This window comes from Anas acuta, chromosome 31 (genome assembly GCF_963932015.1).
Source record: "Anas acuta chromosome 31, bAnaAcu1.1, whole genome shotgun sequence".
NCBI lineage: Eukaryota > Metazoa > Chordata > Aves > Anseriformes > Anatidae > Anas > Anas acuta.
Window position 1 is genome coordinate 373238 of NC_089009.1, and position 27263 is coordinate 400500.

The following is a 27263-nucleotide window of genomic DNA, read 5'->3' on the forward strand; positions in this document are numbered from 1 at the left end:
TTTCTGCATGCAGCTCCCAGCCTCCATCGATGCCTCCCCAACTTCCCCATGCAGCTTCTCTAGGCAACCCTGACCCACCAGGCCTGGATAGGAGCACCTTGCCCACCCGCTCCCACCCACCACTCCAGGTCAGACACCAGGCACGCTTTGTGGCACATCACCAAATCATTGGGCAGTTTATTTTGTTTGAAGGCCATGCAGATGCAATTATGCTGTGGTATTGCTCTTGTGGTAGCTGATTGGAGATGCGAGAGGTTGAGGGAATGAGGCTGCATCCAGCTGCAGCACAGAGTGCACATGGGTCATCTGGTTCCCTCATGGGCTGAAGCAGAGCGATTAGACACTGGGGTTGCTCCCTGCAGGGACAAGAAGAGACAGTGTCATATGGGGCCACATCTTCATCCCAAACCTTCTACTCTGAGAGTTTCCCCAGGGAAGCCACGAATCAGTTGGGCACAGCAGTACCCTGACTGCAGGTACCAGAGGGGGACATGACAAGCTGGGACCCCAGAAACTCCCTGTGGCTCCTGCCTGAACCCACAGCCTCATACCTGTGTTTGAGCTGTCGGATCCCCCATCGCTGCCTGCAAGAGAGAAGCAGCCATGAGAAACCAAGACAAAGAGAAACCAAGAGCCCCAAGACTGCCCCAGTGATGGGCAGATGATGGGGACATTGCTGCCTCCATCACTCACCAGGTGGCACATGGTAGCCCTTCTTCTTCCCTGCAGACAGAACAAAGCATCAGCACCAGACACATGTCATGGCCAGGCTGGGGGCCTCCCAAAGGTGCCCCAGCTCCTCATACAGCCCCTCCAGACCCTGCCTTCCTCCCGCACCCCTCTGCCTCACCCGCCCAGGCACGTTACCCTGCTTGCTCTTCCAGACAGCAAATCCAGCCAGGGCAGCGATGACAGTCACGACAGCAACAGCCACCCCCACCACGATGGGGATCAGGTTGGACTGTGGCTCTGGGGAAAATTAGGGCCATCAGCAGGGGAAGGGGGAGCCCATGAGCATCCCAGTCCCACTCAATCCCTGCTGCTGGGCTCACCCCATGAGAAGAGGCCAGGCTGGGACAGGCTGGCATGCTCCACACGGCACTGGTACTTGTCCCTGTCCCCCGGCAGGACATCGATGGTGGCCCAGACATGGTAGGTGCCGTCACTGTTGGGTGCAGTGCTGCCCCTCTGGGTCTCCTGCTCCTGGACCACGCCATCCTTCAGCCAGCTGATGGAGATGGGTCGCGGGTAGAAGCCGTGAGCACGGCAGGACAAGGTCAGGGTCTTGTCAGCCTCCATCCCAGACACTCGGACCTCGGGGCGTTCTGGGGAAGGGGGTGGCAGCAAGGGCCAGGCTGAGCTCCCTGCACTGGCCCTGCTCCTGCGTCCAGCCTGGTGCTGCATCCCCCCTCAGCCTCACCTCTCCTCTCCTGCACATCCTTCCTATAGCTCACGTGTTTCCCCAGCCACTCAATGCAGGTGTTCTCCAGGTAGTACTTCATCTGCTCTGCAAAAGTTCCTTCCGTCTCCCACTTCCTCTTGGTGATTTGTGCTGCAGCGTCCGCTGCAGTGAATGTCTGAGTGTCTTTGTCCAAGGCAATGTAGTCTCTTCCTTCGTAGCCATACTGATCAAACCCCCTAATACTACCATCCTCGAGGACGTCACAGCCATACATGCGCTGCCATGTGTGAGACCCTGAAACAAAATGAGGGACAGGGGGTGAGGGGCAGCCACAGTCCTGGCCCTTTAACGAACTGCAGACCCCACTGGCAGCACATGCAGGTGCCACACACTGCTCTCTCCCAGAGTCCTGCATCCCTGAAAGACTGGGCAGGGGCCCAGCACCAGAATACTTTCAGGCAGCGAGGACCTTGTACGGGGTTGTCAGTGCTGTGAGGTGACCAGGAGCTGAGATGGGGTGGGGGGGAATCCCTCAGGGTTTGGGGTGAAGGCCTGAAGCACCATGGGGAAAGCAAGGGGCTGGGACAATGGGGGCAGGAGCCCCTCTGGCTCTGGGGGTCCTGACTGCTGTAGGGATGTGGAAGGGCTGGGAGGGGGTGACCTGGAGCCCCCGAGCTCTGGGACAGGGTGTTCTGAGCAGCATGAAGGTGGCAAGGGGCTGGGTTGTGTCTGGAAGCACCCCTCTGGGTGTGAGACAAGGCACCAGCAGCATCATGGGGCTGGGACAGGGCAGCTGGGAGCCCCATGACAGCAACACCAGCAGGGACCAAACAGCATGGCCAGGGCTGGGGCAGTAGCGTGTGGGAAGGGCCAGGCCTCAGTGGGGCTGGGGACCCCCCCACCCCTCCCACAGCACCCGCTCCCACAGCCTGCAGAGCTGTGGCCCAGCCCGCTCTCACCCCTGCTCTGGTTGTAGCGCTCCCGCAGCGTCTCCAGGTGCCCACGGAAAATCTGCTCAGCATTCTGAGCAATCTGGGTGTTCCTCTCCCAGTACTGCTTGTCATCGATGGCCGACGTCCAGTCCATCATGGAATCCGTCCTCCTGGTCTCACTGTCATAGCGTGCAAAGACCTCCCCGTCCACGGACCCCACGGCCACAAACTGCGGCACCCCCGGGCTCGGTTCCGACACCGCGGTGTAGAAATAGTGCAGGGAGTGGGGCTCTGCAGGAACAGGGACAGCTGAGGGGCAGCCCGGAGGGGAGGCCGAGCCCGGAGGGGGCCGAGAGGGGAAGGGGAGGAGAGGGGAGGCCCGGGGGGTCCCGGTGCCCGGAGGGCCCGACCCACTCATACTCACCGCTCGCTGCTCCACCCAGGACCCCCAGCAGCAGCCACAGGACGAGGCCCAGGGCCCCCGCCCGTCCCGGTCCCATGGCTCCGCTGTGCCCCGAGCTGCCTCCGGAGCTCGAAGGCATCCCGCGTCTCCACCTCCGCCCCGCGACGCGATTGGCGGCTCCGCAGCGCATCTACCAATGAGTAACCGGTGTTCTCGTGACGTCACCGGGCGCCGGGTAGATCGCGGTCCCGCAGGTTGCCAGAAGCGAAAGCGAAAGCGCTGAGAGCGCCGCGGAGGGGGAGGGGGGCTGGGGACCGGGAAATCCCGGCCCCACCCGGACTTTTCGCCCTCCCCCCTAAGCCCCCACGTTTCTCGGCCCTGCTGTGGGCTGCAGCAGCGCTCAGGGAGAGCAGGGGCCACCCACTCAGCGATGGGGTACCCAGGACGTGTCCCAATCAGGGCTGTCCCCAGGAGCGGGGGCAGCTGGCATTGGGCAGGACCCCACTGGGGGCTGTCTCCATCACCACCTCCTGTCCTCCACCCGCAGACTAGGCAGGACAGGGCCACTCAGAGCCAGTTGTCTGTGGCCATGCCCATGAGGCTTTTGAATATGCCCAAGGATGCAGACTCCACCAACCTGTCCCAGCATATGGTTGCCCACACCGTGACAAAGTTTTCTGGTGCTCAGATGGAGCCCCCTGTGCTCCAGCACCCTCGTTGCCTTCATGGCCCTCGCTGAACTCTCTCCAAGTCTCTCTTGTGCTGGGGAGCCCAGCACTGGGCCCAGTGCCCCAGGGGTGGCCTCACCAGCACTGAGCAGAGGTGAAGGATCACCTCCCTTGGCCTGCTCCAACACGGCTCCTGCTGCAGCCCAGGACACTGCTTGCTGTGCAGCCCAGGCAGGCTGTAAGGGCATGTGGAAGGCGAATGTCTGCTCCCTAGGGGAATCTGGCCAAGGACCTCCTTCACTGGGATGAGGGATAATAAGAAAAAGAGTAAGCCATAAGTTAGACCTGAAGGGGACATAAGCCTGACTGGGCAGCAGTGGTGAGAACCAAAGCTGATCACTCACACTGATTGGTGGGGGCATGGGAGAGGGAGAGTGTTTCTTCCAGCAAGGTTGCTTGGAGAACTCATGCATTGGAAACCAATGGAAAAGGGGAAAAACAAGCAGAAACCAACCTCTAGCTGGACACAGACCTGACAGAACCAACATGGGCACAGTGACAAGAAAGGAACGTCCTTGTCATACTCCATATTGGCAAGCAAGCGAGCAGAGGCGCAGCTTCCAGGAAGATCAGCCTGGACTTTGCAACTGATAAGATGTGAACCAGGAGCACCTTGGACTGGGAGTGGTGTGGGACTGGTGGGGGATGTGCAGGGCAGGGGAGCAGAAGGAACAAAGATATACAGAGGCAGAAAAGGAAGGAAAGGGGCCAGCTGTGTGTGAAATAGGACCCATCAGTGCTTGTCTGGCTGAGCGCTATGCCCAATCACCAGTCTATCCTGCCTTCCTGTAACTTCTCATTAAACATTTTCTTCAATTTAGTGACTGGTGTGAGGGTGAGTGAGGCCAGTGCAGGGCTCAGTGCCAGCAGCTGGAGTGGGGTGGCAAGTCACAGCCCATGATCCTGGTGCTGGCTGCTGGGGTCAAGAGTCTCTGTGTGTCTGTGTGCGTGTGTGTGTCTGTCCCTGTGTCTGTCCGTGGGACCTGTGCTTAGCTTGGCTGCTGGCTGACCCTCAGAAAGTGGCAGCTGCTAACCTCAGCCTGAGCAGAAGTGCCAGGTCCCTGGGCACCCGGCTGGGCTCCAAATTCTAGGCAGGATGGCACTGGGTGTTCCTGCCTCTCCTGCTCTGTACTGGTTCCAGTGACCAGGCAGGAGGGTTCTGGGCTGCAGCAGCTGGAGGAGATAGCCAGGCTCCTGCCATCCCTTAACTCACCCCAACCCAGCCCAGCCCAGCCCGTGGTGTCCAGCAACCAGCTGATGTGGGTTGGAGCAGGTAGAATAGCATGTAAAGAACAGTAAAATTTGAGCATCTCTGGCAATTTTTATTGCTGACCTTCTATGTAAGATTCCAGGACTTCAAACCATTAAAAGCACCTTCGATGGTAATTGCTGATTAATTGTCGCAGGCCAATGAGTTTTTTTCAGGTCAGTGTCAAGACAAGCTCCTATGCTGTGACATTACAAAAGCAGCCCCACTGGGGTGTGATTGTAATATCAGCTGTAATTACAACTGCTTGTTATTCCCACCCGCACTGAATTGCTGGTGCGTTGTAATGCACCATGGGGCCTCATGGTATTGATGCCAGTAACAACTTAAGTTTGTATTGTTAACTTTGTGTTGTGGTAAAAGCTGTAAAATCTGTGCTTCTAGGCAAGGGCAAGATGATCCAGGCCTTGAGGATATCTAAAGGACGATTCATAAAAAAACCTACTTGATCAGAAAGGCCATTTGGTAAGGAAACATCCAATACATATACTACTGAATGTGCTACCAATCAACTTTTTAGAAAGACTTGGCTGACAAACAAAGGAATGAGTTTCTAATACTAATGAGGACTATCCTCAGTAGAATAGTAAAATTCATGCTCTTAGGCTGAAAGACCACAGCCCAACAAGAGCCTCTTCCCCTCTGAGGATGTCTAGAATGATTTTGTCAAACCAGCAGTATGCTCATTATGTAATCAATTAGAAATTAGAGAACTGTGCTAACATCTACATGTAGTGATAAAAGATTGTCTAAAGCGTGGCACGGAAAATCCTTAGGTGTGCCAGCTTAGCAAGAAATCACCTGGCACTTGCACAATTCTGAAATAAACAATATCTCCACCTAGTGTGAGGATAGGCTCATTGCACACTGGGTAAGGAATCCCAACTTTCTATTGGACAGCTACATGAGCTTGCTTTGACAGGCTGTGGCTGATAATTTAGAGCATCAGGGAATAAGTAGGATGACTTGGGTTGATATCAAAATGTTTCATGGATTGGTTTTACTAAGCACCAGAATTCAGTAGCCAGTGTTTTTTGTTTGATTGTTTGTTTGTTTTTTGTTTTGTTCTGTTTTTGACAATGACAGCAATCTATTGCATTGTCCACTTGAGATGTGGTATTCATAAACTGATCAATACAGTTGTCAATCAAGTTGTCGATAATGACACCAAAATGGGAGGATCTGTGGATTCCATCAAGGGTGGAGAGGCATTGCAGAGGGATCTGGAGAAATGGGAAATGAGCAGCTACCAACTGCAGGAACAAGAGCGTGTGCTGGACCCTTCCCCTTGGCAAATAAATCAAAAGGCTTTGAGTAATCTGGGAGCCCCAGTGCAGGGACAGATGTTAAGGCATCTGTAATAGCTTTGAATGCCTTTTCCCTTTCCACTTCCCAGGAGATGGGTTCTATTTCCTCATCCTTGCTGCCCTCAGTTACAGGTGTAGTCAGTTCGCCCAGTCCTGGTATCCACAGTCTGTAAAAACCGGCCCCATGTTCCCACAGTAGTAGCTTTCTCCCCTATTATTTCTCTTCCTTTATCCAGTCCCAATACAGCAGATGTTCCTTGATTCACCACAGCCTACAGGGGGTTTTCTGAGCTGGAGAAGCTCCAGGAGAGCACAGAGACAGACCCAGGGCTGGCAGCTCCTCCAAAGTGGTCGACGAACCATGGGCAGGGCCAGCAGACCCCCAAGGCAATACTTCATATTTCTTAACTTGGTCTGTGCACAGTTACTGGGTCAGTCCTTGAAGCCAGAGTGCCTGCCTTGCTTTCTTCCCTAACTCTTCATCCATCCTGTCTTCTCAAGCAGCCTCCATTCTTTGTCAGCTCTCTGCAGAACTACCGTCACCAAGGCACAGGCTGAAAGCAGCGGGGCATGCCTTCCAGCTGCACTGGTAATAGGGCTACCTAGAAGGCGATTAGATCCCGGATGAGCCCCAAATCTGTGAGAAACAATCTGCAGTCAATAACACAGGCTCAGGCTAGGATCTCATTGAATGTCGTGGTTTAACCTGGCCGGCAGCTAAACACCACGCAGCCGTTCGCTCACCCTCCCCCCTCCCTCTCTGGGACTGGGGAGAGAAATGGAAAGTGAAGCCCGTGAGTTGAGATAAAGACGTTTTAATAAGAAAGGAAAATAATTATAACAAAAATAATAATAACAATAATAATAATAACAATACAATGGTGATAATAGGAAAGTAATAATAATATGTACAAACAAGTGATGCACAATGCAATTGCTCACAACTCGCTGACCGATGCCCAGCCTAACCCCGAGCAGTCCGGCCCCCTCCCCCCGGCTAGCCACCCCTATATATTGTTTAGCATGACGTCAGATGGTATGGAATACCCCTTTGGCTAGTTTGGGTCACCTGTCCTGGGTCTGTCCCCTCCCAGCTCTTATGCACCCCCAGCCTGCCCGTTGGCAGGACAGAGCAAAAGGCTGAGATGTCCTTGGCTTAGTATAAGCACTGCTCTGCAACAATTAAAGCATTGGGGTGTTATCAGCACTCTTCTCATCCTAAGCCAAAACACAGCATTCCACCAGCTACTAGGAAGAAAATTAATTCTGTGCTAACTGAAACCAGGACATTGAAGCAGCATTTTTGTGATTGCAATGGTGGACGTGCTGCAAGTACATCATAACCTCATATTCCCTATTAGCTGACACTTGATTCCTCCCCTGTTTCCTCATTGGCTGAGTGCTACAGGTTCACAAACTACTCGAAACTTATTACTATACCAGGTAGGTACAGTTTTACTTGACCAACCATTACCACGGCAACCATACCCCCCACTGTTAAGCATGCACAATCAGTTTTGAATATGCAAGGTTAGTGGAAGTTTCTACTGCAAAGAGACAACTTTCATTCTCACAGCGACCAGCGATTAGGACCTGAGGAGATGACTTGAAGCTGCAACCGGGATGGTTCAGGCTTGATATCACAAAAAGGTTCTTCACTGATGGGGTGGGCAGGCACTGGAACAAGCTCCACAGGGCACCAGTCACAGCATCATGCCTACCGGAGTTCAAGCAGTTGGCTAAGACTCTCAGACACAGGGTCTGATTTTTTGGGTGGTCTTTTGAGGACCCAGGATTTGCACACCGTGATCCTTGTGGCTCCCATCCAACCCCAGCCACTCTGTGATTCTCTTTCTCGTGACCAGTCCTGGCAAACAAATTCACTCAGAAAGAAGAGGCCCCTCATGTACTGACGTGTAGGCTCACTGTGCTGAGCTCTTTCTGCATGCAGCTCCCAGCCTCCATCGACGCCTCCCCAACTTCCCCATGCAGCTTCTCTGGGCAACCCTGACCCACCAGGCTGGGATAGGAGCACCTTGCCCAGCCGCTCCCACCCACAACTCCAGGTCAGACACCAGGAACACTTTGTGGCAAATAAGAAATTCATTGGGCTGTTTCTTTTGTTTGAAGGTGTGCATAGGCAATTATGCTGTGGCAATGCTCTTGTGGTAGCTGATAGGTAGATGTGAGATGTTGGGGGAATGAGGATCCAGCTGAAGCAGTGAGTGCACAGGGGGCCTTCTGGTCCCTCATGGGCTGAAGCAGAGCCAATAGACACTGGGCTTGCTCCCTGCAGGGACAAAAAGAGGCAGCATTATATGGGGCCACATCTTCATCCCAAACCTGCTACTCTGAGAATTCCCCCAGGGAAGGCACGGATCAGTTAGGCACAGTAACACCCTGATTGCAGGTACCACAGGGGGACATGACAAGCGGGGACCCCAAAACCTCCCTGGAGCTCCTGCCTTAACACTCATCCTCATTCTGTACCTGTGTTTGAGCTGTTGGATCCCCCATCCGTCACTGCCTGCAAGAGAGAAGCGGCTGTGAGCCCCAGCCCAGGACCTGGCACAGGAAGGGCAGCAGCACCACGAGCAGAACACAGCACTGCTGTGCTGGGAGCCCCAAGAGAAACCAAGAGCCTCAAGACTTCCCCAGTGATGGGCAGACGTGGGGGACATTGTTGCCTCCGTCACTCACCTGGCGTCACGTTGTATCCCTTCCCCTTCTTCCCTGCAGATAGAACAAAGCATCAGCACCAGCCACGTGTACCAGCCAGGATGGGGGCCTCCCAAAGGTGCCCCAGCTCCTCACAGAGCACCTCCAGCCACTGCCTTCCTCCCGCACCCCTCTGCCTCACCCGCCCAGGCACGTTACCCTGCTTGCTCTTCCAGACAGCAAATCCAGCCAGGGCAGCGATGACAGCCACGACAGCTACAGCCACCCCCGCCACGATGGGGATCAGGTTAGACTGTGTCTCTGGGGAAAATTAGGGTCATCAGCAGGGGAAAGGGGAGCCCCTGAACATCCCAGTCCCACGCATCCCATGCTGCTGGGCTCACCCCATGAGAAGAGGCCAGGCTGGGGCAGGCTGGCATGCTCCACGCGGCACTGGTACTTGTCCCTGTCCCCCGGCAGGACATCGATGGTGGCCCAGGCATGGTAGGTGCCATCACTGTTGGGCATGGTGCTCCCCCTCTGGGTCTCCTGCTCCTGGACCACGCCATCCTTCAGCCAGCTGATGGAGATGGGTCGCGGGTAGAAGCCGTAGGCACGACAGGACAAGGTCAGGGTCTTGTAAGCCTCCATCCCAGACACTCGAACCTCGGGGCGCTCTGGGGAGGGGGTGGCAGCAAGGGCCAGGCTGAGCTCCCTGCACTGGCCCTGCTCCTGCTTACAGCCTGGTGCTGCATCCCCCCTCAGCCTCACCTCTCCTCTCCAGTACGTCCTTCCCATAGCTCACATATTTCCTTAGCCACTCAATGCAGGTATTCTCCAGGTAGTACTTTGTCCGGTCCACATAAGTCCCTTCCTGCTCCCACTTCCTCTTGGTGATTAGTGCTGCAGCGTCCGCTGCAGTGTACATCAGCGTATCTTTGTCCAAGGTAATGAAGTCTCTTCCTTCGTAGCCATACTGCTCAAACCCCCTAATACTACCATCCTCGAGGAGGTCACAGCCATACATGCGCTGCCATGTGTGAGAGCCTGAAACACAATGAGGGACAGGGGGTGAGGGGCAGCCACAGTCCTGGCCCTTTAACGAGGTGCAGACCGCACTAGCAGCGCATGCAGATACCACACACAGCCGGGTCCCAGACTGATGCATCCCTGCAAGACTGGGTTGGGGCCCAGCACCAGAATATTTTCAGGCAGAGAGGGCCTTGTACGGGGTTGTCAATGCTGTGAGGTGACCAGGAGCTGAGATGGGGTAGGGGAAATCCCTCAGGTTTTGGGGTGGGGGCCTGAAGCACCATGGGGATAGCAAGGGGCTGGGACAATGGGGGCAGGAGCCCCTCTGGCTCTGGGGGTCCTGACTGCTGTGGAGATGTGGAAGGCCAAGACGTGGAGCCCCCTAGCTCCGGTACAGCATGAAGCAGCATGAAGGTGGCAAAGGGCTGGGTTGTGTCTGGAAGCACCCCTCTGGGTGTGGGACAAGACACCCGGAGCATCGTGGGGCTGGGACAGGGTGGCTGGGAGCCCCATGACAGCAACACCAACCAGGGACTGATCAGCATGGCCAGGGCTGGGGCAGTAGTGTGGGGAAGGGGACCAACCCACCACTCCCACAGCACCCGCTCCCGCAGCCGGCAGAGCTGTGGCCCCACCCGTTCTCACCCCTGCTCTGGTTGTAGCGCTCCTGCAACGCGTCCAGGCCCATGCGGAAAACCTGCTCATTCCCCTGTAAGGTCTCGGTCTGCCTGTCCCAGTACTGCTGATCCATATTGGCTGCAATCCAGCCTGCACCAGGCTCATCCCTCCGGGTCTCGCTGTCATAGCGGTCGATGAGGTGCCCGTCCACGTAACCCACAGACATGAACTGCGGCACCCCCGGGCTTGGGTCTGACACCGCGGTGTAGAAATAGCGCAGGGAGTGGGGCTCTGCGGGAGCAGGGGCGGCTGAGAGGGACAGCCCCAAGGGGAGGCCGAGCCCGGAGGGGTCCAGAGGGGAAGGGGAGGCACGGGGAGGCCCGGGGGGTCCCGGTGCCGGGAGGGCCCGGCCGAACTCCCACTCACCGCTCGCTGCTCCGCCCAGGACCCCCAGCAACAGCAGCAGCCCCAGGACGAGGCCCAGGGCCCCCGCCCGTCCCGGACCCATGGCTCCGCTGGGCCCCGAGCTGCCGCCGGAGCTCGAAGGCATCCGGAGTCTCGGGCCCCGTCCCGCGACGCGATTGGCGGCTCCGCAGCCCTTCTACCAATGATTACCCGGTATTCTCGTGACATCATCAAGCACCGGGTAGATCGCGGTCCCGCACGTTGCCAGAAGCGAAAGTGAAAGCAATGTGGGCAGTGCGGGGACCGGGCTTATGGGTTAACTAACGGGTTAACCAGATTCCCCGGTGTACTGCTGAGCTCTTTACTGTGTAAGGGAGCTCCATACTCCAGATTTCCCTGAGACTCTTCCTTTCTCACTTCTACTCTTGCTTCAACCATCTACAGCTGTGCCCCTTGTGGACCTGTGGGACCATGGATCAGGGCTCCACACTCACTTCACACAAAAGTCTTGCCTGACCCCCAAGGCAATGCTTCCTATTTCTTACCTTGGTCGGTGCACAGTTACTGGGTCAGTTCTCGAAGCCAGAGTGCCTGCCTTGCTTTCTTCCCTAACTCTTCATCCATCCTGTCTTCTTAAGCAGCCTCCGTTCTTTGTCAGCTCTCTGCAGAACCACCGTCACCAAGGCACAGGCTGACAGCAGCGGGGCATGCCTTCCAGCTGCACTGGTAATGGGGCTACCCAGAAGGTGATTGGATCCCGGATGAGCCCCAAATTTGTGAGAAACAATCTGCAGCCAATAACACAGGCTCATGTGAGGATCTCATTGAAGCAGCATTTTTGGGATTGCAATGGTAGGCGTGCCGCAAGTATATCATAACCTTATGTTCCCTATTAGCTGACACTTGATTCCTCCCGTTTCCTCATTGGCTGAGTGCTACAGGTTCACAAAATACTCAACACTTATTACTATACCAGGTAGGTACAATTTTATTTGACCAACCATTACCATGGCAACCATACCCCCCACTGCTAAGCCTGCACAATCACTTTTGAATATGCAAGGTTAGTGGAAGTTTCTACTGCAAAGACACTACTTTAATTCTCACAGTGAGCAGCGATTAGGACCTGAGGAGATGACTTGAAGCTGCAACTGGGAAGGTTCAGGCTTGATATCACAAAAAGGTTCTTCACTGACAGGGTGGTCAGGCACTGGAACAAGCTTCACAGGGAATATATCACAGCATCATGCCTACCAGAGTTCAAGCAGTTGGCAAACACTCTCAGACACAGGGTCTGGTTTTTTGGGTGTTCCTTTGAGAACCCAGGATTTGGACCCAGTAATCCTTGTGGCTCCCATCCAACCCCAGCCCCTCTGTGTTTCTCTTTCTCATGACCAGTCCTGGCAAACAATGAATTCACGCAGACAGAAGAGGCCCCTCACATACTGACGTGTAGGCTCACTGTGCTGAGCTCTTTCTGCATGCAGCTCCAGGCTCCAGCGATGCCTCCCCAACTTCCACATGCACCTTCTCTGAGCAACTCTGACCCACCAGGCCAGGATACGCGCAACTTGCCCACCGCCTCCTACATGCCACTCCAGGTCAGACATCAGGCACGCTTTGTGGCAAATCAGCAAATCATTGGGCTATTTATTTTGTTTGAAGGCGTGCAGATGTAATTATACTGTGACTTTGCTCTTGCAGTAGCACATAAGAGATGTGAGGGGTTGGGGGGAACAGGGCCATGTCTAGCTGCAACAGAAAGTGCACATGGGCTGTCTGGTCCCTCATGGGCTGAAGCAGAGCGGTTAGACACTGGGGTTGCTCCCTGCAGGGACAAAAAGAGACAGCGTCATATGGGGCCATGTCCCAGTCCCAAACCTACTGCTCCAGGAGTCTTCCCAGGAATCCAAGCAGTGATTGGGCACAGCAGCACCCTGCATACGGGTGGGAACCACAAAGGAACATGACAAGCTGGGACCCCAAAACCTCCCTGGGGCTCCTGCCTTAACCCCCAGCCTCATTCTGTACCTGTGCACAAGTAGCTGGATCCCCCGTCACTGCCTGCAAGAGAGGAGTGGTTGTGAGCCCCAGCTCAGGAGCTGCCACAGGAAGGGCAGCAGCACCAGAAGTGGAACATTGCATTGCTGTGCTGGGAGCCCCAAGAAAAAACAGAGCCCCGGGACCGCCCCAGTGATGGGCAGATGATGGGGACAATGCTGCCACTGTCACTCACCTGGTGCCACATTGTAGCCCTTCTCCTTCTTCCCTGCAGACAGAACAAAGCATCAGCACCAGCCACATGTCACGGCCAGGCTGGGGGCCTCCCAAAGGTGCCCCAGCTCCTCATACAGCCCCTCCAGCCCCTGCCTTCCTCCACCATCCCTCTGCCTCACCCGCCCAGGCACGTTACCCTGCTTGCTCTTCCAGACAGCAAATCCAGCCAGGGCAGCGATGACAGCCACGACAGCTACAGCCACCCCCACCACGATGGGGATCAGGTTGGACTGTGGCTCTGGGGAAAATTAGGGTCATCAGCAGGAGAAGGGGGAGCCCCTGAACATTCCATTCCCGCACATCCCATGCTGCTGGGCTCACCCCATGAGAAGAGGCCGGGCTGGGGCAGGCTGGCATGCTCCACGCGGCACTGGTACTTGTCCCTGTCCCCCGGCAGGACATCGATGGTGGCCCAGGCATGGTAGGTGCCGTCACTGTTGGGCACGGTGCTGCCTCTCCGGGTCTCCTGCTCCTGGACCACGCCATCCTTCAGCCAGCTGATGGAGATGGGTCGTGGGTAGAAGCCGTGAGCACGGCAGGACAGGGTCAGGATCTTGTTGGCCTCCATCCCGGACACTCGGACCTCGGGGCGTTCTGGGGAAGGGGGTGGCAGCAAGGGCCAGGCTGAGCTCCCTGCACTGGCCCTGCTCCTGCGTCCAGCCTGATGCTGCATCCCCCCTCAGCCTCACCTCTCCTCTCCAGCACGTCCTTCCCATAGCTCACGTATTTCCGCAACCCCTCAATGCAGGTGTTCTCCAGGTAGTTCTTCCACTGCTCAGCAACAGTCCCATCCTCCTCCCACTTCCTCTTGGTGATTTGTGCCCCAGCATCTGCTGCAGTGAACGTCAGTGCATCTTTGTCCAAGGCAATGAAGTCTCTTCCTTCGTAGCCATACTGGCTAAACCCTCTAATACTACCATCCTCGAGGAGGTCACAGCCAGACATGACCTGCCATGTGTGAGACCCTGAAACACAATGAGGGACAGGGGGTGAGGGGCAGCCACAGTCCTGGCCCTTTAATGAGGTGCAGACCCCACTGTCAGTGCATACAGGTACCACACACTGCCCTGATGCATCCCTGAAAGACTGGGCTGGGGCCCAGCACCACAGTACTTTGGGGCAGCAAGGGCCTTGTACAGGGTTGTCAATGCTGTGAGGTGACCAGGAGCTGAGATGGGGTGGAGGGAATCCCTCAGGGTTTGGGGTGGAGGCCTGAAGCACCATGGGAAAAGCAAGGGGCTGGGACAATGGACGGCAGGAGCCCCTCTGGTCCTGGGGGTCCTGACTGCTGTGAGGATGTGGAAGGGCTGGGAGGGGGTGGCCTGGAGCCCCCCAGCTCCGGGACAGGGGGTTCTGAACAGCGTGGGGGTGGCAAGGGGCTGGGCTGTGTCTGGAAGCACCCCTCTGGGTGTGGGACAAGGCACCAGGAGCATCGTGGGGCTGGGACACAGCAGCTGGGAGCCCTGTGACAGCAACACCACACAGGGACCGAACAGCACGGCCAGGGCTGGGGCAGTAGCGTGGGGAAAGGGCCAGGCCTCAGTGGGGCTGGGGACCCCCCCACCCCTCCCACAGCACCCGCTCCCACAGCCTGCAGAGCTGTGGCCCAGCCCGCTCTCACCCCTGCTCTGGTTGTAGCGCTCCCGCAGCGTGTCCAGGTTCAAGCGGTAAATCTGCTGAGTACTGTGTGCGATGTTGGTCTGCTTGTCCCAGTACTGCTGGTTCTCGTTGTCCGCAATCCAGTCCACCCGGGGCTCCATCCTCCTGGTCTCACTGTCATAGCGCACGAAGACCTCCCCGTCCACGTACCCCACAATCACGAACTGCGGCACCCCCGGGCTCGGGTCCGACACCGCGGTGTGGAAATAGCGCAGGGAGTGGGGCTCTGCGGGAACAGGGGCAGCTGAGAGGGGCAGCCCCGAGGGGCAGTCGAGCCCGGAGGGGGCCGAGAGGGGAAGGGAAGGAGAGGGGAGGCCCGGGGGGTCCCGGTGCCGGGAGGGCGCGGCCCCACTCCCACTCACCGCTCGCTGATCTGCCCAGGACCACCAGCAGCAGCCTCAGGCCGAGGCCCAGGGCCCCCGCCCGTCCCGGTCCCATGGCTCCGCTGTGCCCCGAGCTGCCGCCAGAGCTCCAAGGCATCCCACGGCTCCGGCACAATACCGCGACGCGATTGGAGGCTCCGTAGCGCGTCTGCCAATGAGTAACCGGTATTCTCGTGACGTCACCGGGCGCCGGGTAGACCGCGGTCCCGCAGGTTGCCAGAAACGAAAGTGAAAGCACTCCGGGCGGTGCGGCGACCGGGCTTCCGGCTTAACTAACGGGTTAACCAGATTTCCCCGGTGTACTGCTGATCACTTTACTGTGTAAGGGAGCACCATACACCGGATTTCCTTGAGACTCTTCCTTTCTCACTTCTACTCTTGCTTCAACCAACTCTGGCTGTGCCCCTTGTGGACCTGTGGGACCATGGATCAGGGCTCCACACTCACTTCACACAATATCTTCCCTGACCCCCAAGGCAATGCTTCATATTTCTTACCTCGTTCTGTGCAGTTACTGGGTCAGTTCTCGAAGCCAGACTGGAGGAAGCCTGACTGGGCAGCAGTGGTGAGAACCAAAGCTGGTCACTCACACTGATTGGTGGGGGCATGGGAGAGCGAGAGTGTTTCTTCCAGCAAGGTTATTTGGAGACCTCATGCATTGGAAACCAATGGAAAAGGGGAAAAGCACGCAGAAACCAACCTCTAGCTGGACACAGACCTGACAGAACCAACATGGGCACGGTGACAAGAAAGGAACGTCCCCGTCATACTCTGTTGGCAACCAAGCAAGCAAAGGCGCAGCTTCCAGGAAGATCAGCCTGGACATTGCAATCGATAAGATGTGAACCAGGAGCACCTTGGACTGGGAGTGGTGTGGGACTGGTGGGGGATGTGCAGGGCAGGGGAGCAGAAGGAACAAAGATATACAGAGGCAGAAAAGGAAGGAAAGGGGCCAGCTGTGTGTGAAATAGGACCCATCACTGCTTGTCTGGCTGAGCGCTGTGCCCAATCACCAGTCTATCCGGTCTTCTTGTAACTTCTCATTAAACATTTTCTTCAATTTAGTGACTGGGGTGAGGGTGAGTGAGGCCAGTGCAGGGCTCAGTGCCAGCAGCTGGAGTGGGGTGGCGAGTCACAGCCCATGATCCTGGTGCTGGCTGCTGGGGTCAAGAGTCTCTGTGCGTCTGTGCACATGTGTGTGTCTATCCCTGTGTCTGTCCGTGGGACCTGTGCTCAGCTTGGCTTCTGGCTGACCCTCAGAAAGTGGCAGCTGCTAACCTCAGCCTGAGCAGAAGTGCCAGGTCCCTGGGCACCTGGCTGGGCTCCAACATCTGGGCAGGATGGCACTTGGTGTTCCTGCCCGTCCTGGTCTGTACTGGTTCCAGTGACCAGGCAGGAGGGTTCTGGGCTGCAGCAGCTGGAGGAGACAGCCAGGCTTCTGCCATCCCTTAACTCACCCCAACCCAGCCCAGCCCAGCCCGTGGTGTCCAGCAACCAACTGATGTGGGTTGGAGCAGGTAGAATAGCGTGTAAAGAACAGTAAAATTCGAGCATCTTTGGCATTTTTTATTGCTGACCTTCCATGTAAGATTCCAGGACTTCAAACCATTAAAGCACCTTCGATGGTAATTGTTGATTCCTTGTCACAGGCCGATGAGGTTTCCAGGTCAGCATCAAGACAAGCTCCTATGCTGTGACATTACAAAAGCAGCCCCACTGGGGTGTGATTGTAATATCAGCTGTAATTACAACTGCTTGTTATTCCCACCCATACTGAATTGCTGGTGCATTGTAATGCACCATGGGGCCAGTATTGATGTGATGGGGTATTGATGCCAGTAACAATTTATGTTTGTATTGTTAACTTTGTGTTGTGGTAAAAGCTGTAAAATCTGTGCTTCAAGGCAAGGGCAAGATGATCCAGGCCTTGAGGATATCTAAAGGATGATTCATAAAAAAACTACTTGATCAGAAAGGCCATTTGGTAAGGAAACATCCAATACATAGAATTTCTAGGTTGGAAGAGACCTCAAGATCATCGAGTCCAACCTCTAACCTAACACTAACAGTCCCCACTAAACCATATCCCTAAGCTCTACATCTAAACGTCTTTTGAAGACTTCCAGGGATGGTGACTCCACCACCTCCCTGGGCAGCCCGTTCCAGTGCCTCACAACCCTTTCAATAAAGAAATTCTTCCTAACATCTAACCTAAAACTCCCCTGGCGTAACTTTAGCCCATTCCCCCTCGTCCTGTCACCAGGCACATGGGAGAACAGGCCAACCCCCACCTCTCTACAGCCTCCTTTAATGTACTTATACAGAGCAATAAGGTCACCCCTGAGCCTCCTCTTCTCTAGGCTGAACAAGCCCAGCTCCTTCAGCCACTCCTCATAGGACTTGCTCTCCAAGCCCCTCACCAGCTTCGTCGCCCTTCTTTGGACCCGCTCAAGCACCTCGATGTCCTTCTTGTAGCGAGGGGCCCAAAACTGAACACAGTACTCGACGTGCGGCCTCACCAGAGCCGAGTACAGGGGGACGATCACCTCCCTAGCCCTGCTGGTCACAGTGTTTCTGATACAAGCCAGGATGCCGTTGGCCTTCTTGGCCACCTGAGCACACTGCTGGCTCATATTCAGCTGACTGTCCACCATCACTCCCAGGTCCTTCTCTGCCTGGCAGCTCTCCAACCATTCCTCTCCCAGCCTGTAGTTCTGCTTGGGGTTATTGCGCCCCAGGTGCAGGACCCGGCACTTAGCCTTGTTGAACTTCATACAGTTGACCTCAGCCCATCGGTGCAGCCTATCCAGATCCTCCTGCAGAGCCTTCCTACCCTCGAGCAGATCGACACACGCACCTAGCTTGGTGTCATCTGCAAACTTACTGAGGGTGCACTCAATGCCATCATCCAGATCATTGATGAAGATGTTAAAGAGGACCGGCCCCAGCACCGAGCCCTGGGGGACGCCACTAGTGACTGGCCTCCAACTGGACTTGGCTCCATTCACCACAACTCTTTGGGCCCGGCTATCCAGCCAGTTTCTAACCCAACGAAGCGTGCACCAGTCCAAGCCATGAGCAGCCAGTTTCTTGAGGAGAATGCTGTGGGAGACGGTGTCAAAAGCCTTGCTGAAGTCAAGGTAGACCACATCCACAGCCTTTCCCTCATCCACCCAGCGCGTCACTTTGTCGTAGAAGGAGATCAGGTTCGTCAAGCAGGACCTGCCTTCCATAAACCCATGCTGGCTGGGCCTGATCGCCTGCTTGCCCTTCAAGTGCCGCATGATGACTCCCAAGAGGATCTGCTCCATGAGCTTCCCTGGTACTGAGGTCAAACTGACCGGCCTGTAGTTCCCCGGGTCCGCCCTCCGGCCCTTCTTGTAGATGGGCGTCACATTTGCTAGTCGCCAGTCAGCTGGGACCTCCCCCGATAGCCAGGACTGCTGATAAATGATGGATAGGGGCTTGGCCAGCTCCTCTGCCAGTTCTCTCAGTACCCTTGGGTGGATCCCATCCGGCCCCATCGATTTGTGCACATCCAAGTGCCGTAGCAGGTCACCAACCAGTTCTTCATGGATGGTGAGGGCCACATCCTGCTCCCTGTCCCCTTCCACCAGTTCTGGGTACTGGGTATCCAGAGAGCAACCGGTTTTGCCACTAAAGACTGAGGCAAAGAAGGCATTAAGCACCTCTGCCTTTTCCTCATCTCTTGTAACTAAGTTTCCCCCCGCATCCAGTAAAGGATGGAGATTCTCCCTAGTCCTCCTTTTTGTGCTGATGTATTTATAAAAGCGTTTTTTGTTATCTTTAACAGCAGTAGCCAGATTGAGCTCCAGATGAGCTTTGGCCTTCCTAATCTTGTCCCTGCACAGCCTCGCTACATCCTTATAGTCCTCCTTAGTGGCCTGCCCAATTTTCCAAAGATTATAAACCCTCTTTTTTCTCCTAAGCTCAAGCCACAATTCTCTGTTGAGCCAGGCTGGTCTTCTTCCCCGCTGGCTCATCTTTGGGCACATGGGGACAGACCGCTCCTGCGCCATTAGGATTTGCCTCTTAAAGAGCGCCCAGCCTTTCTGGACCCCTCTGCCCTTCAGAACCGCCTCCCATGGGACTCCACCAACTAGTGTCCTGAGCAGCCCAAAGTCAGCCCTCCGAAAGTCCAATACAGTGGTTTTACTGGTTCCCTTCCTGGCCCCACCAAGAATAGTGAACTCCACCATTTCGTGGTCACTCTGCCCAAGACTGTTCCCGACAATCACATCCTCCACCAGTCCTTCTCTGTTTGTGAAGAGAAGGTCTAGCAGGGCACCACCCCTGGTAGGTTCACTAATCAGCTGCGTCAGGAAGCTATCTTCCACTTTCTCCAGAAACCTCCTAGACTGCTTCCTCTGGGCTGTGTTGTGCTTCCAGGATATGTCAGGGAAGTTGAAGTCCCCCATGAGTACAAGCGCCGACGAATTCGCAACTTCTGTCAGCTGCCTGTAGAACTCCTCATCCGTCTCCTCATCCTGGTTCGGCGGTCTATAGCAGACCCCGACCAGGACACTAGCCTTGTTGTCCCTGCCGATCCTAACCCAAAGGGACTCGATCTTGTCATTCCTAGCCTCGAGTTCTACAACATCGAAAGACTCTCTAATATAGAGAGCCACACCGCCACCCCTTCTGTGCTGCCTGTCCCTTCTGAAGAGCCTATAGCCAGGCATCGCAGCACTCCAGTCATGAGACTGGTCCCACCACGTTTCCATGATGGCAACCAAGTCGTAGCCTGCCCTCTGCACGATGGCTTCCAGCTCCTCCTGTTTGTTACCCATGCTGCGTGCATTGGTGTAGATGCACTTCAGCTGGGCCTTTACCTTATCCTCCGGCCTTGCCATTGCTCCCCCTGGCACAGCCCCAACAGTCCTTGCTTCAGCCCCATCCCCCTTCTTACCTAGTTTAAAGCCCTATCAATGAGCCCCGCCAGCTCCTGGCCCAGGATCCTTTTTCCCCTAAAGGATAGGGACCCATCTACGGCCATCAGACCAGGTGCTGAGTAAACTGCCCCATGGTCGAAAAACCCAAGATTTCTGCGTAGGCACCAGCCCCGGAGCCACGTGTTTAACAGGTGGGCTTTCCTTGTCCTCTCCATACCCCTCCCTGTCAACGTAGGGATGGACGAAAATACTACCTGCACTCCTGCTCCGTCCACTAACCGTCCCAGCCCCCTAAAGTCTCTTTTGATAGCCTTCAGGCTTCTGTCATCAATGTCATCACTACCTGCCTGGACTATCACAAGAGGATAATAGTCTGAGGGGCGTACCAGGTTGGGGAGCTTCCTGGCAACGTCCCTGACCCTGGCCCCAGGGAGGCAGCAGACTTCCCTACGGGTAGGGTCAGGCCGACAAATAGGGCCCTCTGTCCCCCTAAGGATAGAGTCTCCCACGACAATCACCCTTCTTTCTTTCTTGGTGGAGGCAGTCCTGATGCGTGGAGTCGACCTCCTCGCCCTAGGCATCCTCCTGGGAACACTTCCTACCTCTTCCTCAGTTGCTGTTGATCTCTCATTCTCCAGGGCCTCAAACCTGTTTTGTAAGGGCACCTGGGAAGGTGGGGCTAGAAGGGGAGGGCATCGCCTGCCATGTCGCGCAGGGACCTGTTTCCATTCCTCCTCAACTCCCAGATCCCCTCCCTCTGTCCGACGGCGACAGGGCAGGGGGTCCACCCCCGTTTGGGGTGTCTCACCCCGGTACCTCTCCTTGAGGCCCTGCAGGGAGTTGCTCCAGAAGTCTATCTCCCGCTCACATTCCCTGATGGCCCTCAGCCTCTCCACCTCCTCCTTGAGCTCCGCCACCATGTGACATATACTACTGAATGTGCTACCAATCAACTTCTTAGAAATACTTGGCTGACAAACAAAGGTATGAGTTGCTAATACTAATGAGGACTATCCTCATTAGAATAGTCAAATTCATGCCCTTAGGCTGAGAGACCCCAGCCCAACAAGAGACCCTTCCCCTCTGAGGATGTCTAGAATGATTTTGTCAAACCAGCAGTATGCTCATTATGTAACCAATTAGAAATTAGAGGTCTGTGCTAACATCTACATGTAGTGATAAGAGATGGTCTAAAGTGTGGCACGGGAAATCCTTAGGTGTGCCAGCTTAGCAAGAAACCACCTGGTACTCACCCAAGTCTGAAACAGACAATATCTCCACCTAATGTGAGGATAGGCTCATTGCACACTGGGTAGGGAATCCAAACTTTTGATTGGACAGCTACATGAGCTTGCTTTGACAGGTTGTGGCTGATAATTTAGAGCTTCAGGGAATAAATAAGTAGGATGACTTGGGTTGATATCAAAATGCTTAATGAATTGGTTTTACTAAGCACCATAATTCAGTATCCAGTGGTATTTGGTTTTGTGTTTTTTTTTTTAAACAATGCCAGCAATATATTGCATTGTCCACTTGAGATATGGTATTCATAAACTGATCAATACAGTTGTCAATCAAGTTGTTGATAATGACACCGAACTGGGAGGATCTGTGGATTCTATCAAGGGTGGAGAGGCCTCGAAGAGGGATCTGGAGAAATGGGCAGCTACCGACTGCAGGAACAAGAGCGTGTGCTGGACCCTTCCCCTGGGCAAATAAATCAAAAGGCTTTGAGTAATCTGGGACCCCCAGTGCAGGGGCAGATGTTAAGGCATCTGTAATAGCTTTGAATGCCTTTTCCCTTTCCACTTCCCAGGAGATGGGTTCTGTTTCCTCATCCTTGGTGCCCTCAGTTACAGGTGTAGGCAGTTCCCCCAGTCCTGGTATCCACAGTCTGTAAAAACCGGCCCCATGTTCCCACAGTAGTAGCTTTCTCCCCTATTATTTCTCTCCCTTCATCCAGTCCCAATACAGCAGATGTTCCTTGATTCACCGCAGCCTAGAGGGGATTTCCTAAGCTGGGGAAGCCCCAGGAGAGCACAGAGACAGACCCAGAGCTGGCAGCTCCTCCAAAGTGGTCGACGAGCCATGGGCAGGGCCAGCACACTGCCAAGGCAATGCTTCCTATTTCTTACCTTGGTCGGTGCACAGTTACTGGGTCAGTTCTCGAAGCCAGACTGCCTGCCTTGCTTTCTTCCTTAACTCTTCATCCATCCTGTCTTCTCAAGCAGCCTCCATTCTTTGTCAGCTCTCTGCAGAACCACCGTCACTAAGGCACAGGCTGAAAGCAGCGGGGCATGCCTTCCAGCTGCACTGGTAATGGGGCTACCTAGAAGGCGATTAGATCCCGGATGAGCCCCGAATTTGTGAGAAACAATCTGCAGTCAATAACACAGGCTCAGGCTAGGATCTCATTGAATGTCATGGTTTAACCCGGCCGGCAGCTAAACACCACGCAGCCGTTCGCTCACCCTCCCCTCTCCCTCTCTGGGACTGGGGAGAGAAATGGAAAGTGAAGCCCGTGAGTTGAGATAAAGACAGTTTAATAAGACAGGAAAATAATAATAACAAAAATAATAATAACAATAATAATAATAATAATACAATGGTGATAATAGGAAAGTAATAATCATATGTACAAACAAGTGATGCACAATGCAATTGCTCACCACTCGCTGACCGATGCCCAGCCTAACCCCGAGCAGTCTGGCCCCCTCCCCCCAGCTAGCCACCCCTATCTATTGTTTAGCATGACGTCAGATGGTATGGAATACCCCTTTGGCTAGTTTGGGTCACCTGTCCTGGGTCTGTCCCCTCCCAGCTCTTACTGCACCCCCAGCCTGCCCGTTGGCAGGACAGAGCAAAAGGCTGAGATGTCCTTGGCTTGGTGTAAGCACTGCTCTGCAACAATTAAAGCATTGGGGTGTTATCAGCACTCTTCTCATCCTAAGCCAAAACACAGCATTCCACCAGCTACTAGGAAGAAAATTAATTCTGTTCTAACTGAAACCAGGACATTGAAGCAGCATTTTTGTGATTGCAATGGTGGACGTGCTGCAAGTACATCATAACCTTATATTCCCTATTAGCTGACACTTGATTCCTCCCCTGTTTCCTCATTGGCTGAGTGCTACAGGTTCACAAACTACTCGACACTTATTACTATACCAGGTAGGTACAGTTTTACTTGACCAACCATTACCACGACAACCATACCCCCCACTGTTAAGCATGCACAATCACTTTTGAATATGCAAGGTTAGTGGAAGTTTCTACTGCAAAGAGACAACTTTCATTCTCACAGTTACCAGCGATTAGGACCTGAGGAGATGGCTTGAAGCTGCAACCGGGATGGTTCAGGCTTGATATCACAAAAAGGTTCTTCACTGATGGGGTGGTCAGGCACTGGAACACGCTCCACAGGGCACCACTCACAGCATCATGCCTACCAGAGTTCAAGCAGTTGGCTAACACTCTCATTAGCAGGGTCTGATTTTTTGGGTTTTCCTTTGAGGACCCAGGATTTGGACCCAGTGATCCTTGTGGCTCCCATCCAACCCCAGCCCCTCTGTGATTCTCTTTCTCGTGACAAGTCCTGGCAAACAAATTCACTCAGACAGAAGAGGCCCCTCATGTACTGACGTGTAGGCTCACTGTGCCTACACAAAGTCCACAAAGGACATGACAAGCGGGGACCTCAAAACCTCCCTGGGGCTCCTGCCTTAACCCACAGCCTCATTCTATACCTGTGCACAAGTAGCTGGATCCCCCGTCACTGCCTGCAAGAGCGGAGTGGTTGTGAGCCCCAGCCCAGCAGCAGGCACAGGAAGGGCAGCAGCACCATAAGTGGAACAGAGCACTGCTATGCTGGGAGCCCCAAGAAAAACCAGAGCCCCAGGACTGCCCCAGTGTTGGGCAGACGCTCGGGACAATGCTGCCATTGTCACTCACCTGGTGCCACATTGTAGCCCTTCTCCTTCTTCCCTGCAGACAGAACAAAGCATCAGCACCAGCCACATGTCACGGCCAGGCTGGGGGCCTCCCAAAGGTGCCCCAGCTCCTCATACAGCCCCTCCAGACCCTGCCTTCCTCCACCACCCCTCTGCCTCACCTGCCCAGGCACGTTACCCTGCTTGCTCTTCCAGACAGCAAATCCAGCCAGGGCAGCGATGACAGCCACGACAGCTACAGCCACCCCCACCACGATGGGGATCAGGTTGGACTGTGGCTCTGGGGAAAATTAGGGTCATCAGCAGGAGAAGGGGGAGCCCCTGAACATTCCATTCCCGCACATCCCATGCTGCTGGGCTCACCCCATGAGAAGAGGCCGGGCTGGGGCAGGCTGGCATGCTCCACACGGCACTGGTACTTGTCCCTGTTCCCCGGCAGGACATCGATGGTGGCCCAGGCATGGTAGGTGCCGTCACTGTTGGGCACGGTGCTCCCCCTCTGGGTCTCCTGCTCCTGGACCACGCCATCCTTCAGCCAGCTGATGGAGATGGGTCGCGGGTAGAAGCCGTGAGCACGGCAGGACAAGGTCAGGATCTTTTCGGCCTCCATCCCGGACACTCGAACCTCGGGGCGTTCTGGGGAAGGGGGTGGCAGCAAGGGCCAGGCTGAGCTCCCTGCACTGGCCCTGCTCCTGCTTACAGCCCGGTGCTGCATCCCCCCTCAGCCTCACCTCTCCTCTCCAGCACGTCCTTCCCAAAGCTCATGTATTTCCTCAGCCACTCAATGCAGGTGTTCTCCAGGTAGTACTTGTTGCGCTCAGCATCAGTCCCTTCCTGCTCCCACTTCCTCTTGGTGATTAGTGCTGCAGCGTCCGCTGCAGTGTACGTCAGCGTGTCTTTGTCAAAGGCAAGGAAGTCATTTCCTTCATAGCCAATCTGGTGAAACCCCCTAATACTACCATCCTCAAGGAGGTCACAGCCATACATGCGCTGCAACGTGTGAGACCCTGAAACACAATGAGGGACAGGGGGTGAGGGGCAGCCACAGTCCTGGCCCTTTAATGAGGTGCAGACCCCACTGGCAGCGCATGCGGGTGCCACACACTGCCCTGTCCCAGAGTGCTGCATCCCTGAAAGACTGGGCTGGGGCCCAGCACCACAGTACTTTCAGGAAGCGAGGGCCTTGTACAGGGTTGTCAATGCTGTGAGGTGACCAGGAGCTGAGATGGGGTGGGGGGAATCCCTCAGGGTTTGGGGTAGAGGCCTGAAGCACCATGGGAAAAGCAAGGGGCTGGGACAATGGGGGCAGGATACCCTCTGGCTCTGGGGGTCCTGACTGCTGTGGGGATGTGGAAGGGCTGGGAGGGGTTGGCCTGGAGCCCCCTAGCTCTGGGATAGGGGATTCTGAGCAGCATAGGGGTGGCAAGGGGCTGGGCTGTGTCTGGAAGCACCCCTCTGGGTGTGGGACAAGGCACCAGCAGCATCGTGGGGCTGGGACACGGCAGCTGGGAGCCCCATGACAGCAACACCACACAGGGACCGAACAGCACAGCCAGGGCTGGGGCAGTAGCATGGGGGAAGGGCCAGGCCTCATTGGGGCTGGGGACCCCCCCACCCCTCCCACAGCACCCACTCCCACAGCCTGCAGAGCTGTGGCCCAGCCCGCTCTCACCCCTGCTCTGGTTGTAGCGCTCCCGCAGCGTGTCCAGGCCTACGTGGAAAACCTGCTCACTCCTCTGTAAGTTCTCAGTCTCCCTGTCCCAGTACTGCTGATCCGTATTGGCCGCAATCCAGTCCACCCGGGGTTCCATCCTCCTGGTCTCGCTGTCATAGCGCACGAAGACCTCCCCATCCACGAACCCCACGGTCACGAACTGCGGCACCCCCGGGCTCGGGTCCGACACCCCGATGTCGAAATAGCGCAGGGAGTGGGGCTCTGCGGGAACAGGGGCGGCTGAGAGGGGCATCCCCGAGGGGAGGCCGAGCCCGGAGGGGGCCGAGAGGGGAAGGGGAGGAGAGGGGAGGCCCGGGGGGACCCGGTGCCGGGAGGGCCCGGCCCCACTCCCACTCACCGCTCGCTGCTCCGCCCAGGACCCCCAGCAGCAGCCTCAGGCCGAGGCCCAGGGCCCCCACCTGTCCCGGCCCCATGGCTCCGCTGTGCCCCGAGCTGCCGCCGGAGCTCGAAGCCATCCGGAATCTCCGGCACAATACCGCGACGCGATTGGTGGCTCCGACGCGCTTCTACCAATGACTAACAGGAATTCTTATGACGTCACCGGGCGCCGGGTAGATCGCGGTCCCGCACGTTGCCAGAAGCGAAAGTGAAAGCACTGCGGGCAGTGCGGGGTCTGGGCTTCCGGCTTAACTAACGGGTTAACCAGATTCCCCGGTGTACTGCTGAGCTCTTTACTGTGTAAGGGAGCGCCATACACCAGATTTCCCTGAGACTCTTCCTTTCTCACTTCTACTCTTGCTTCAGCCATCTCCGGCTGTGCCCCTGGTGGACCTGTGGGACCATGGATCAGGGCTCCACACTCACTTCACACAATATCTTCCCTGACCCCCAAGGCAATGCTTCCTATTTCTTACCTTGGTCTGTGCAGTTACTGGGTCAGTTCTCGAAGCCAGACTGGAGGAAGCCTGACTGAGCAGCAGTGGTGAGAACCAAAGCTGGTCACTCACACTGACTGGTGGGGGCATGGGAGAGGGAGAGTGTTTCTTTCAGCAAGTTTATTTGGAGACCTTATGCATTGGAAACCAATGGGAAAGGGGAAAAGCAAGCAGAAACCAACCTCTAGCTGGACACAGACCTGACAGAACCAACATGGGCACGGTGACAAAAAAGGAATGTCCCCGTCATACTCCGTGTTGGCAACCAAGCAAGCAAAGGCGCAGCTTCCAGGAAGATCAGCCTGGACATTGCAATCGATAAGATGTGAACCAGGAGCACCTTGGACTGGGAGTGGTGTGGGACTGGTGGGGGATGTGCAGGGCAGGGGAGCAGAAGGAACAAAGATATACAGAGGCAGAAAAGGAAGGAAAGGGGCCAGCTGTGTGTGAAATAGGACCCATCACTGCTTCTCTGGCTGAGCGCTGTGCCCAATCACCAGTCTATCCTGTCTTCCTGTAACTTCTCATTAAACATTTTCTTCAATTTAGTGACTGGGGTGAGGGTGAGTGAGGCCAGTGCAGGGCTCAGTGCCAGCAGCTGGAGTGGGGTGGCGAGTCACAGCCCATGGGCCTGGTGCTGGCTTCTGGGGTCAAGAGTCTCTGTGTGTCTGTGCGCGTGTGTGTATCTGTCCATGTGTCTGTCCCTGTGTCTGTCCGTG

General features: G+C 55.6%; 5 protein-coding genes across 16 annotated transcripts in view; all 5 read right to left on the reverse strand.

Moving 5' to 3' along the window:
* Positions 1-146: 146 nt before the first annotated feature.
* On the reverse strand, positions 147-10938 carry LOC137846244 (class I histocompatibility antigen, F10 alpha chain-like). 4 transcript variants are annotated; one of them, XM_068664080.1, is made up of 8 exons: positions 10774-10938; positions 10375-10638; positions 9469-9744; positions 9102-9374; positions 8900-9018; positions 8740-8772; positions 8530-8562; positions 258-356 (listed from the first exon to the last, which is right to left on the reverse strand). In XM_068664080.1, the coding sequence occupies exons 1-6, from the start codon at positions 10895-10897 to the stop codon at positions 8746-8748; spliced, it is 1083 nt and encodes a 360-aa protein (XP_068520181.1). In that variant the 5' UTR covers positions 10898-10938; the 3' UTR covers positions 258-356; positions 8530-8562; positions 8740-8745. The 4 variants fall into 4 exon arrangements, with proteins under 4 accessions (XP_068520179.1, XP_068520181.1, XP_068520180.1 ...); XM_068664079.1 differs by lacking the exon at positions 258-356 and adding an exon at positions 8231-8329 and having other exon boundaries at positions 8530-8566; XM_068664081.1 differs by lacking the exon at positions 258-356 and adding an exon at positions 8248-8329.
* On the reverse strand, positions 147-26166 carry LOC137846233 (class I histocompatibility antigen, F10 alpha chain-like). Of its 8 annotated transcripts, none has more exons than XM_068664063.1 (7): positions 26007-26166; positions 25607-25870; positions 24666-24941; positions 24298-24570; positions 24096-24214; positions 8740-8772; positions 147-356 (listed from the first exon to the last, which is right to left on the reverse strand). In XM_068664063.1, the coding sequence occupies exons 1-6, from the start codon at positions 26122-26124 to the stop codon at positions 8746-8748; spliced, it is 1077 nt and encodes a 358-aa protein (XP_068520164.1). In that variant the 5' UTR covers positions 26125-26166; the 3' UTR covers positions 147-356; positions 8740-8745. The 8 variants fall into 8 exon arrangements, with proteins under 8 accessions (XP_068520164.1, XP_068520158.1, XP_068520157.1 ...); XM_068664057.1 differs by lacking the exons at positions 147-356; positions 8740-8772 and adding exons at positions 21463-22313; positions 23936-23968; XM_068664056.1 differs by lacking the exons at positions 147-356; positions 8740-8772 and adding exons at positions 22168-22313; positions 23936-23968 and having other exon boundaries at positions 24113-24214.
* On the reverse strand, positions 728-2942 carry LOC137846235 (class I histocompatibility antigen, F10 alpha chain-like). Its single transcript, XM_068664064.1, has 5 exons — positions 2759-2942; positions 2362-2625; positions 1421-1696; positions 1053-1325; positions 728-969 (listed from the first exon to the last, which is right to left on the reverse strand). Exons 1-5 carry the CDS (start codon positions 2925-2927, stop codon positions 743-745), a joined length of 1209 nt encoding a protein of 402 aa, XP_068520165.1. The 5' UTR covers positions 2928-2942; the 3' UTR covers positions 728-742.
* Positions 8245-27263, reverse strand: part of LOC137846175 (uncharacterized) — a 45504-nt gene continuing 26485 nt past the window's right edge. Inside the window, exon 14 of the mRNA XM_068663878.1 lies at positions 8245-8329. Coding sequence (XP_068519979.1) covers positions 8289-8329 — 41 coding nt within the window. The 3' untranslated portion in view covers positions 8245-8288. The remainder of the gene's footprint in view (positions 8330-27263) is intronic.
* Positions 11714-15209, reverse strand: LOC137846240 (class I histocompatibility antigen, F10 alpha chain-like). Of its 2 annotated transcripts, XM_068664073.1 has the most exons (8): positions 15051-15209; positions 14651-14914; positions 13719-13994; positions 13351-13623; positions 13166-13267; positions 12989-13021; positions 12784-12816; positions 11714-12580 (listed from the first exon to the last, which is right to left on the reverse strand). In XM_068664073.1, exons 1-8 carry the CDS (start codon positions 15166-15168, stop codon positions 12561-12563), a joined length of 1119 nt encoding a protein of 372 aa, XP_068520174.1. In that variant the 5' UTR covers positions 15169-15209; the 3' UTR covers positions 11714-12560. The 2 variants fall into 2 exon arrangements, with proteins under 2 accessions (XP_068520174.1, XP_068520175.1); XM_068664074.1 differs by lacking the exon at positions 12784-12816.